Genomic DNA, 12,829 nt, shown 5'->3' with positions numbered 1-12,829 from the left:
AATCTTGTTTTCTTGTTGCCCAATAATGCATAATTTCATTTGATAAACACGTTTAGATTGAATGGCAATTTATAATCAAGAACGTCGAATCTGAATCACTTGAAAAAAACACGGGGGTGCTTAACTTTTTTCCAGGTGTATATTATAAAAACATATCGGCTTCATCTTAACAAGAAGAAATTACGAACTGTCTATAATAAACCACAAAGAAAGTATAGCTTAATACTTTCATACATGTACGTCTTGAATAGCCTCTAATGACTTTTAATTTCTCGCCCAACAAGAAACTAGCAAGTTGTATGAACCGGTACAAAACTAATACAGTTTAACATAATCATAAACCTGTTATTTAAAGTTTTATACTCAAGATAATTGTAACAAAATTTTGGAATGAAGAGATCTAAGGTTGAAATTCTGTTAAGTCTGTTTGTTTGTTAGAAGTTAAACACAACGATACACAATGGGCTATCTGTGCTCTGTCCACCACGGGTCTGTTAAGTCATAAATGGTCAATTCTGAAGATCGTTAGTCAACACCAATAATATCTGCTTTATTACTGATGGAAGGAAACTGCATAGTAAACTGTTTATATACGACTCCTCTTATACCGATACTTGAAAAACTGCATCTTCCAGGAAAGTCGATGCCTATTTGTCTTATGGTAAATGCTAATTCTTTTCCCCCCTATATTTCAGTCACAAAAATGTGCGACCTGGAAAATTAAATAGCTTTTCGGAGGAAAATAAAAAAAGACACACCACAACGTTTTTGATATGTCACAAATGCTTTTGAACAGTCTTAATATGAATTAATCAATAAGAACAAGTCTAATCAAATAGACCAACATTCGCGGGCGAATGCAACATGTCTCCACCATGCAATCCCAAAATGGCCAATTTGGACACCAGAAAAATCATGAAAAACACAGAAAAATCGAAAATAGTCTATATCACTGTTTGTGGACTGCATGAAGGTTTCTTTGTACCAAATCCCATGTAAGTTGGATGAGATACGCATTAGATTGTGGAAATGATACTAAATGAAAGTCCTAATGATAGGGACTTCTCAGTTTTTTTTAGAGCAAAACGTTAAGCATAGATAAAGATATGGCTACATAAAGATCGATGTATTAACAAGTATTAGCTATATATTAGGATTGTCGCATAACTAGCACTGCGATTGTATACAGCCTCATTCAGAATGTGTTTACAAGATACTGTATCAAGCTGAAATATTAGGTAGTCTATTGGATTTTTATATCGATTTTACACAAATAGGAAACTACATCATTTTGTAATGACGCACACAGTGGAGTTAATAACACATTTCACTGGATAGAATGTAGGAAACCATCATCATTTTGTAGTGACGCACACAATGGAGTTAATAACACATTTCACTGGATAGAGTGTAGGAAACCTTCATCACTTTGTAGTGACGCACACAATGGAATTAATAACATATTTCATTGGATAGAATGTAGGAAACCATCATCACTTTGTAGTGACGCACACAATGGAGATAATAACACATTTCACAGGATAGAATGCAGGAAACCAATACCATTTTGTAGTGACGCACACAGTGGAGTTAATAACATATTTCATTGGATAGAATGTAGGAAACCATCATCACTTTGTAGTGACGCACACAATGGAGTTAATAACATATTTCATTGGATAGAATGTAGGAAATCTTCATCACTTTGTAGTGACGCACACAATGGAGTTAATAACACATATCACTGGATAGAATGTGTGGGGAAAATTTTGATTGTACTTCAGTTTTTCTTTAATTTGTTACTGGATATGATTTACTATTTGTTTCTCTACTATCTTTTACTACTTGTTTTCCTATATTAAATAATAATTGGTCTGCATCATTGGGTAAGATAATAAAACGTACTTCCTTTAGTACTGATGTGAATTCAAGTTGTATAATTTACAAATAGAATTAAAGGATTCGCATGATTTTCGATTTGGTACATTTTTCGTTTAAGAAGCATCTACTCTGAAAACATCTCCGATATCATATACATTTTCCCATTATTTTATCATGTATTCACTTCCTTTGCCATCATCATTTACACCAATTAAGGCCAAAACGTCATTATTAATAAAGTCCATATAACCATTTTCATTACGTACAACTTTATTCAATATTCTCATTGTAATATGGTTGTTTTCTTCCATTTGTTGCATTATTAGTACTTGTCAACACAATTTGTTACTGCTTTCCCCCACGCTTTGCAGATTGGGTACGCGGGTGTGCTGTAAAAGAGACGGTCAAATCCCATTATTCAATCAAACAAGGTCAGACCAAGAGCTGTCTATGGATAATGTTGACTGGTTGCTCTCCCTCTAGTCTATCAGTTCAAAGGAACGGACGTTTATGTATAGTTAGCCATTTATGAAGTTTTGCGCAAAAATTTTAAACAATAAACAACAGCATCTGAACATCAAACAACCTGCCATATAAAGAACATAAAAATGGGGTGGGTCTATATTAATATGACTGAAAAATGTTTGGATGTTACAGTAAGTATATGTAGCGAAGTAGATAATAAGCGTGTATTTTTAATGTAATTTATCGAAAAATTGTCACGACGAAGAGTAATTTTACTACACCGCTACTGCGAGAGATTACATTTTTTACTTTCACATGACTCTAATACTTTTTGAATAATTTTATAGGATCATTAAATTTTTATGGGCTCACAGGTTTCAAAAGTTCCAAGTTTTTGTAAACCCTACATGTTGATCCATGTTATTATACTTTGGTCTGATTGCTGTTAAGCGCAAAGCTACACAATGGGCCATCTGTGGTTTGCCCACCAAAAATATGAAACCCGAGTTTTAGCGTTGTAAGCCTGCAGATTTACCACTACGCCACAGGGAGCGTTACTATAATTACTTTAAAGGTAGCATTTTTTCTCAATTGCTTCTCGTTACACCTCTCTAAATATGATCATATTCATATTATATTAAAAATTGAAATGGATACTTCGCATAATGCAATATTTCATATGATATGACGACCGAAACAAAGTACACAGAGATGGCATAATTTTAACCTACAAAATTCATAGTTGTTTCAGGTGAATGACTGTCAAATATATTTTAATGCATTAATAAGTAACAGTGGTTTATTTCCATAACATACTTTTTCTCTAAACTCCATACTTTTTGGCAATGTATTTCCACTAAAAATCCTCCAGCATTATCACAATTGACCAGATTGCTTTGGATCTGTGTGATTACAATGTATTATGCTATGTAAACAAACACATTGTGAAATCTGTAAAATAATTTTATTATAACTACACGTGCAAGTTACAGTCTTTCTTACTCTCTTGAATATTCGTAAAAGACAAAGAAAATTTTTAAAAGTGCATAAAACTGATAAAATGTTACCGAGTATGGAAAATGAAAGCGGACAAAATTTTCCTGGGAAAAACAAAACATGAGATGTAGCTGATTATCCAAATTCTTGTATTTTTATAAATAAAAAATAATGGGAACAAGTTTAACTGTTTTAAGTACTTTTAAAATATATTTATATTGTGCAACGTTTCGGTCACAGCCAACTTCACATGTTCTTAAACTTGAAGTGGGCGTGGGGCCAATATGTTGCTCAATAAGTGTATATTTTTAAAGAGTGTAAGTTGTTAACCTCTTTTTTTTTTCCTTTACACAATGTCAACCAGATTGAGAAAGACATTATTATTTTTAAATTTAATAGCTGTACTACAAAATGTTAATAAATAAAAACTAATAATAAAATAACAATGATATAGCAAAATAAGGCAAAAAAATTAAAGAATTAATAAAAAAAATGAAAAGTTTCAATATACCAAGATTGTCATCCAAGAGACACGGTAAAACTGTGATCAGAGATAACCATGAACACAATGTCTTGTATGTTCATGTTCACACAGATACCAAAGGGTAAACGTCTTCGAACAAAATCGAAAAACAAAACACCTTCCAACTTTGGTTGAGTTCAAATATATTTTCTTAATTAAGCATGTTTCCTCTAATTTTAAATAGTTCTATTGATTCTCTTGTGTTGTATTGATGAATGAATTTTAGTTTAGCAATAATTTTTGAATGATTGAAATTAATGTTGTGGTTGTAATTGTAAACATGTAATGTTAGTTAATTTTTTCAACTACCATCGGACGACAGTTGCTTTCATGTTCCTTTACCGTGTGGTATAATCAGGTCGAACTAAAGTAACTTAAAAGCGATTTAATAGGTCCACAAAAGAGCAAGATATTCGATCAGGATGTTTATCCTGGAATAAAACAATCTCTGAATAAATAAGTCTGAGACAGAAACAGACTAGACACAAGATGGTATACAAAATGAAGAATCTTTGTGTGTGTGTGCTTGCTTTTGTTAAACACGTGACTGTCGCTTCTACTAGACGTATATTTTTAACTAATCAGGCCACATTCCTCTACCAGACTCCTCAACTACAATGTTCCTTACTTCGCAGGTAAAGTCCGATTTAACCGGAGCACCTAGTGTTATCCTCATGACTGCTATTTTAAGCATGGGGGAAATTGTAACATCAACGTACCACTTGTGCTACCATTAAAGGATCCATGTGGATCTCTTCAGGTGTTCCAAACAGGGCTATCCAGTTCTCCGCTAATGCATCAGTCACAAACTGTTTGGACAAACCTCAGCCCACTTTATGAAATAGTCAATGACCACAAGTATATACAAGTGACCCCATTTCCTCTCCATGAGTGGACTAGTGGTATCTAGGGTTCTTCTCTACAGAGGAGAATCAACAATTCTTTATTGGAATCTACCTTGTTTAGGCCAGCTTTTTCTCTGGGTAGCACACACCATACAGTGTTCACACCAACAATGGACATCTTGACTAAAATGTGACCAGTAAAATCACTATAGAACTTCAGCACAAGTACATGTAACACCATGATGCTCTCCAGTCTTTGCATTATGCAAAGTCTGAAGTATATCGTACCTCAAAGCTCTTGGGACCATTAGCTGTAACGCTTACTGAGAACCGTTGCTTGGTTGTTGATAACAACATTACAGTACACTGTCCAGCACTCACAACTAATCATACCTTTAGTTACTTGCGTCCATGCTACATTAATAAATCTGAGCTAGTCGCCTTGCTGCATGGAAAGACATACCAATGCTAGATTTGGATTATTTTAATTGTTCTTCCCAGAGCTCCCAGTGTTAATAATAACACCTATCCACTAGCAAAATCTCATACTTTGTGGTCTGCCATCACTATGGCAGAAATGGTCTCAGCTGCAACACAGGTTCAGGATCAGGACATTCAATGAATAGAAAGGGTCTGGACACTATAAAAAACCTTCCATATTTCTATGTCGCAGGTCCATTGATAATGCATGACTAAATCATACGCCTCTAATTATCATATCCAGAGTGCTATCATTCTTCATCGTATTTCAGAGGTGCATGGTCCATTTAAACAGTAAACTTTCTAACTTATAAGTAGTGTCTAAAGTGTTTAACGACGATAACAACTGCAAACAGTTTTTTATGCTTTGTACAAAATGTGTATTCAAGAACTATGAGCATAAGATTAGTGCAGCAATTGCTTTCTAATCCATCCTGCAAGTGTGATAACACTGTTCTAGTTCAACTCAGTTTTTTACTCATTCTTCCTTCATGGCTTCTGTCTCTTTAAAAGTCCCAGCCTGTTTTGCAAATGAACAGTCATCTGGCTAAATGAACAAGTTGAGAAATAAGTAGTAAGCTGTCCTTAAGTAAGTATTTGACAGACTTCCTACATCTTTTGTTGAAGATGACTTCTAAGTTCTTCAATGTAGAAGTACTTGCTACTCGCATCTTGCAATGTCCCATTGCCAGATTTCTCTCGAATTTTCTGCTTGTTGTGTTCATGGTACTAATGAGGACATCTTTATTCTTCAAATCCACAATAGGTATAATAACCATTAAGGCATCAGACGAACTGTATTTTTAACAAGTCTTCGTATGGTTATTTCAGTTCTTGGTGGTACAATTACTGCTCTCCTTGTTGTCATAGAATGTTCAAACTATGGTGTAGTAACTGTAATGTAGTACACAGGTATTTCATGGTCATAGACTTTGAAACTATTTGAAGCTAGCCTAATTCCACATCCATACTTCCATATATTTCAATTACTCACACAGTAAGAGTAACTTCTTACTTCCCTCTTGCTTGAACTTAATTTCCACTTGCCAATAACAACACTCCCTCTTTTTCTTCATCTTTAGGTTTCCTACCTTTTATTACCAAATCAGGTCAAACTATTGTAGCTGTATAATCCATGTTCATCAACATACTGCAAGGTTTTCCATCAATAAACCCACGGAATAGACAACTGATTTATTTAAATATTGAACATTTTATCTCATTTGTGGCAGATAGGGTATTTTTATCTAACATTTTCTCAGCAAGTCTAGCTAATTCCCATTTCTCAATGCCTGTTTAGCTTTTTGTTGTTCCTTTAATCTGGCTAGACTTAAAGACTCCTTTTGGAATATTGTCTCATTGGTGTATTAAAAGCTATTGATTCCCCATAGTCTCAGCTGTAATGGCCAGGTCTCCTTCACTTATAACAGTTACCTCTTTCAGGTATCCTTGGGAAGAAGTTCTTATTTCATACGTGTATTTCTCTGTAGTGTTTGGTAATATTTCCTTTTATGTTACACTTAAAACACTTATTGTTATGATTCATTTCCTCCATTCTGTGCAACTAGTTGTCTAACGTATCCACTTACTTCTTCTAGACTCATCAGCAGGAGTTAGTGCTTCCTTACTACTAGATTTGATGATCCTGTAATTTTGAAATTGGGTCTTTAGTTGTTTACCTGCGGCTTACTAGATTCTAGTTCCATCTCCAACAACAGAGCTTCAGCCTAACTCTCATATTCTCATCTGTCATGGCACCTATAAAGTATTCACGTTTTAATGAATCCATCACTGCACAAAGAGCATCCAGGTAAGATAATTGCACAAACCTTTCAAAATTTTCTATAAGTTTGGCTAAGGTATCTTCTTTCCTCTATGCCTTGTTACAGAACTTTGCTCTGGATAATTCTTTGTTATGTCACTCCATGCGTGCTGGATAAGGTAAGCAACCAATGCTTGATAGTTGTTATGGCTCTCAGCTGTAAAGTTACTTAATGTTTTCAAAGCTGGTCTTTTTAAATGTGCAGCAAGATGAATATGTTGTTTTCACTATTCTACCTGTTTCACTTGGAAAATTACTTTAAACTGAGCCTGGTATGTTTCTCGTGGAACCTTTCCATCATAGTCTGTTGGTTTCACAATTAGCCAATGTTGAGCTGACCAGCTGAAATATGGAACTGAAATGGTAATGGTATGGCTGGAGTAGTCCAAAATGTTCTTGCAGTAACAGATGACACAGTAGTAGGGGTAATAGAGGTAGATAAAATAAGTTCTCCTATTCCATAGTTTGTAGTAAATGGTGTTTTACATTATAATTTTTGGGGAAGTACTAATTTAATCTTTGCATTTAACAATTCGTTTTCCAGATGTACTCTATCACTGATATTCTTTTCTACATCGTTAATACCTTTTTACAATAAACTTAGAAAAGAAGAACTACCTTTACTCTTCAGATAATAATAAAAAGATTTTCATTTCAGCCAATGTTACACCATTGTGGCTTCATTAGGACTTTATCTATTTTGTCCTTGTAGCCTTGCAGTACTTCTTCGATGTCCTTCTGCACTTCTTCAAAACTTTTGTTGTAATCCCTCTGTACATCTCCAATAACTTCATTGATTTTGTCTTAATTAGATTAATTTTTAATTTTTCTTTAAGTATTTCCTCTGTTTACTTTTAACTTCTCTCTTAAATTCCTGTCTATTACCTCTTGATCAACTTTCTATAAATTTCTTCTTATTTTTTTTAATGTTCTATCTTTTCTCTTATAGATCTTCTAATTTTCTGTCTCGTTCTTCTTGGCCCTCTTTTCATAAATTTCATCACCTTCAGTAACACTTCGATCTTGCTAGTGGATCTAGTTACCATGTCAGCATGTTGAAAATGAGCAAAGTTATATTTTGTTTTTATCAAAATAACTTCTGACATCAGTTATTGCAACAGTGGTCTTATGTGAGACAGATTCCTTTAAATTATTTGGTGAAAATAATTTGAAGCCCAATCTACGTAACGATAACAAATTAGTTTATTTCTTCCTTAACTTTTCTACAAATTGTCTTCACTTATACACTATTGTACCATATAGGCTTACGTTTACAAATGACGTTCCAACGGAAATACCTCGTTAGTGGTACTAAGACTAAAATAAAAAACAAAATATGTGTACAATTTCACGACTAATCGATCGAGTAACTGAATATACGCGATAACCAACACTGATACAAATATTCACTAAATCTAAATACTTCATTGAACTAAGCTGTCCGACTCATTGCTCACTGGTCCTCATATTTATAACTGATGTCTCACTTCTAGATAGTGGTCGAAGTTACTGGATTTTCGTGACGTCATCTAGAACATTCTTGTTGCTCTAGTACTTATTTGCTCTTAACATGACGCACCCTCTAGCTAACATATAAAGTAAAATATTGAAAATGTAGTTTATAACAGTTTAAACTATAAGGTTAAGGTGCAGAATTTTTCCATCCCTTTCTTTCAAACAAACACACAAGTCAATTATAAAACAAATAACTAAACACGTATAGAACAAACTCATCTCCGTTACTAACTTATAACAGTTAACAACGAAAGGATAATATTGTGCCTTAGTGTTGTGCGAAAGGCCTCTTCGGCACTAGTTATAACAGGTACAATGTGGTTGATATATTGTCATACATTCTTCTTTACTTTCACTCATAGGTTCTTAGATTGTACCGAAAGGAAAATTAAAACTATGCCAAAACATTATTGCAAGAACTCCGATTATTAATAAAAACCAGGGGGCCATTTTAAATGCCATTAAACTATCCATGAGCTACAAAATCAGCTAAAAGAATCTTTACGTGAATTTAAAATTGGAGAGATACGTTTTTCCAAAGTCACAGCCACAATAACATTCACATTATAGCAATTCTAAATCAACTTTAAGTTTAAGTAATTTTACAGAAATAAATTTTTGGGGTAATTAAGGCCGTTAAAGTTTTTTAACATAAACTATATTATTTTTCGTGGAATTAACAACTCATTTTGCCAAATCTTCATTTGATAACCTAAAACATGCGAAAACCGACACACCTCTTGACAACTTTTTTTGCGCATAATCTAAATTGCGATACTTTCAATCGTTAAAATTCTAGCGTAATTGCGAAAAAATATCCAGTAATTAACGTATAATGCTAATGTTTTCCCTATCAGCGTACTTCTTACAGGCAAATATTAAAACACAGTATTCTGAGTAAACCTATTTGCGACTGAGTAAATATTTTGAGATTTATTACAGTATGTTTGTTTGTTTGTTTTTAACTTTGCACAAAACTACACAAGGGCTATCTGTGCTCTGCCCACCACGGGTATCGAAACCCGGTTTCTAGCGTTGTAAGTCCGCAGACATGCCGCTGTGCCACTGGAGGGGCTTATTACAGTACAAAGCTCAGCTTAACATCTCGTCTACGTGGATTCACGCCACTGTATATCCCAAGTACTTAAGGTAAGGCATATTTTGTAATTTGATTCAAATATGTTATCAATTATTACTATTACAAAAGGTATTTCTTAACACTTAAAAGATTAGTTATGGTTACTAAATAATTACAAAATCTGGTGGTAGTGAGTTTATTATTATTATATAAAAATAAATGTATGGTGATTTATTTTTCAAACCTTTACTACTAGGACATTATATACAGAGTAAGGCATGATAACGTATTTAAATGGATACTTAGATTTAAAAAAAAAGTCGTGTTCTACCTACCGCTGGTTTGAAACCTAATTTTTTTGCGTTATAAATTATAAGCTCACATACTTGCCTCAGAGCTATTGGGAGAGGTGGGGAGCAAAAATGACGTAAGCGAGTTATTTAGTTAATCACGAAAAGCACACGTGCCGCAAGTACTGTTTCAAACTAAACCTTAAAACGAGATTCTGTGTATTAGTCGTAATAGTTTTAAATTAAAATATATTTTCCTACTAAAGTAACAGTTATACTTAAAGTATCAAATCATATCATAATTAAGAAACAAAATTAGGAAAGAAGGCAAGTTCTGTCTCATTTGCGAATCCATACGAAATTTAATGTCAAAAACCCATCCTTTTGCGAGTTATAATAACACGACTTATCAGTGCCTACTCTTGGGTTCCAAATGATTGTACCTGTAGTCTATACGATTATTAATTTTCAAGAACTTTTCCACCCTGCACGACGCTTAGTTGGGCTTACACGATTTTGTTTTCGGTTATCTTTAAGGAACAACACAAAATTCAATTTCATACTATGATTTCGACCTGCACAATCATTAAATTTCAAGTCTGAATTTTTCCATCCTGCACTATTATTTGGAACACGAGAGTACATAACCAACTTTTGAGATCTATTATATATTAAGTATTAAGTTGATCCATTATAAGTATTAATAATTTTGTTTTAAAATTGCAATTCGTTAGAATAAGCTAGTGGTGGTAGCAATAAGCTATCGAGCAAGTATTTAATTAACGGGTTTATACTATTCTATAAATTGGCACAGAATTTTTTATTCCTTTGTTTTAAAAAAATACCAAAGTCAATAATATAAATATCTAAACTCGTGTTGAAAAACTCGTCTCCGTTTCTATGGTGTAATTAAAATACATGATACAATAGTCAGTCATGGTGAAGGAGAAGGCCCATCACCATGTTATTTTTTTTTGCAAATAAGTATAAGGTCTCCACTGTCCATATTCATTTTTGACTTGTAATAAATGAATAAAGGTAACTTATAAATTAAAAAAAATGTTTGTTATAAAATTTCAAATACATTTATCTTACTATATCTGTGTAGGTATTAACATGCTGAATATTAACATGGACTGATGGAGAGCTGAGTGTCCTTCTTCAAGTTTCAACATTACCAAATAGTCATCAAAAGAATAAATAATAAGAACCTTCGTTAAACCACCTAGTTTTTGTTTGACTTTAAAGTAAGCCTGTGTTATTCAAAAACGGTGAAAATCAAAATACATAAAAGTAATTCATGCTTGTATTAACACTAACCAAAAGCGCTTGTAGTTAAGTGTTAGTAACAATGGCAGAAACCATTAGATGAATTCCTATTGGCACAGTCTACTATCATCTAACACTACTGCTGTAAAATTGAGTGTAATATTACTAACAAACAGGTTAATACATGGCAATACGCCACCTTTTTCTTTGCTCTTGTCTCTACCGAGACACTGTTAATGTTATTACTATAATACTAGTTGTTCGTCAGGTTATGCCCAGTGTCGGTTTATATAAACTTACCTGAAGAAATATTTCTTATGTGGTTATACTCAAATCATAAAAAAAACTATGTTATATTATCGTATTCCAAAGTGCACTGTTACAAAATATTAATTACGCCTACCTTCACAACGTCGTATTTCACCTTTTGTTTTTCGGTTATGCCTACTTTTGGGTTCGAAGTTAAGGTATACATCCTTCGCACTAACACACGGAGGATTCTCAAAGCACTTTGTTCGATGGCGAAACGTCCTATCTTACAAATGTGCTCGATATTTTCTTTAGGAGAAACAGAAATTTCATGTGACGATTACACATTAAGAAATATCAAGAAAATATATATTAACACCTTAGGTTTTAAAATATCATTGCAACTGCAGTAACCGTCGATGACATTTTGTGCCACTCAAACCTTCTCGTACAAACCCATCCCGCAGTCTTTTTGGCATAGTGCCATAATGCAGTCTCAGCTGACAGCCAACAAGCTTGTTCTGTCGAAGGGAAAGTTCATTATCTATAAACAGGAGGGAAGCGTTATAATACTGTATTAATTAAAGGTAAAGAAACTATTCCAAACAACCATTTACCCAAACTATTTGAATATACAATAATGCTGAACCAATGCGTACGTTGTTTGAGAAGTTTAAACAATAAATGACTACGAGTCTTTTGTATGCAAAGACAGACATCTTCAGCATAGAAACGCGATTATTTTAATAACAATATTACTCAAACATTGCATTGTTACAAAACCTGGGCTGCACGATCTGGCCTCCATAAAATATATCGATATATCTTTAAAATTTCCTGAAATTTACTTTCAATTTGCATCTGAAACAAGATGTTTTCCATAAAGATATATGTTCAGTTATGTTCTTCATCTAAAGAAGGAAAATAAAAGAGCTGTTACGTCTCCGTTTGTTAATTGATTTTCAGTAACTTCGTTCCGACGAAACTTAAGCGACACAAGTCCTTTCTTAATAAAACTGGTTTATTCTTTCCGAATATAATTTTACCGATACACTCAACTTCAACAATCGCGCTAAAACAAACGCTAATCAACGAACGTCAACAATACTTCTGACTGCAGTTCAATTACTCACTATCTACACACACATTACATTACCGCGTCACGTTGTACCCCTCTTATATATACCAGCCTACCCTATCTAGAAAATACTAGAGCATTCGCCAAAGTACAGGATAGTTCTAGAACGTGGCGTCACGGTAGTCATGTGACTCGCTGACGCAACACTGCCCCCTCCTTAATATTGTTCGTCCCGAACAATAACCACATATCATAAACCAATAACAATTAACAATAACTTAATTAACTGTACAGAATTACAAACACAAAATTACAATTCAACAAAGTCTCTTAATTTT

General features: G+C 33.6%; 1 protein-coding gene across 1 annotated transcript in view; it reads right to left on the bottom strand.

Moving 5' to 3' along the window:
- The window catches only part of LOC106470830 (E3 ubiquitin-protein ligase MARCH8-like), a 38,421-nt gene extending 26,549 nt beyond the window's left edge, over window positions 1–11,872 (bottom strand). The window contains exon 1 of the mRNA XM_013931404.2: window positions 11,568–11,872. Within this exon, the coding sequence (XP_013786858.1) occupies window positions 11,568–11,639 (72 nt within the window). The 5' untranslated portion in view covers window positions 11,640–11,872. The remainder of the gene's footprint in view (window positions 1–11,567) is intronic.
- Between the last annotated feature and the right edge of the window lie 957 nt (window positions 11,873–12,829).

Source organism: Limulus polyphemus, unplaced genomic scaffold (genome assembly GCF_000517525.1).
Source record: "Limulus polyphemus unplaced genomic scaffold, Limulus_polyphemus-2.1.2 Scaffold107, whole genome shotgun sequence".
Lineage (NCBI taxonomy): Eukaryota > Metazoa > Arthropoda > Merostomata > Xiphosura > Limulidae > Limulus > Limulus polyphemus.
The sequence above is the reverse complement of the archived record's forward strand: the minus strand, read 5'-3'. Positions and strand labels throughout refer to the sequence as shown.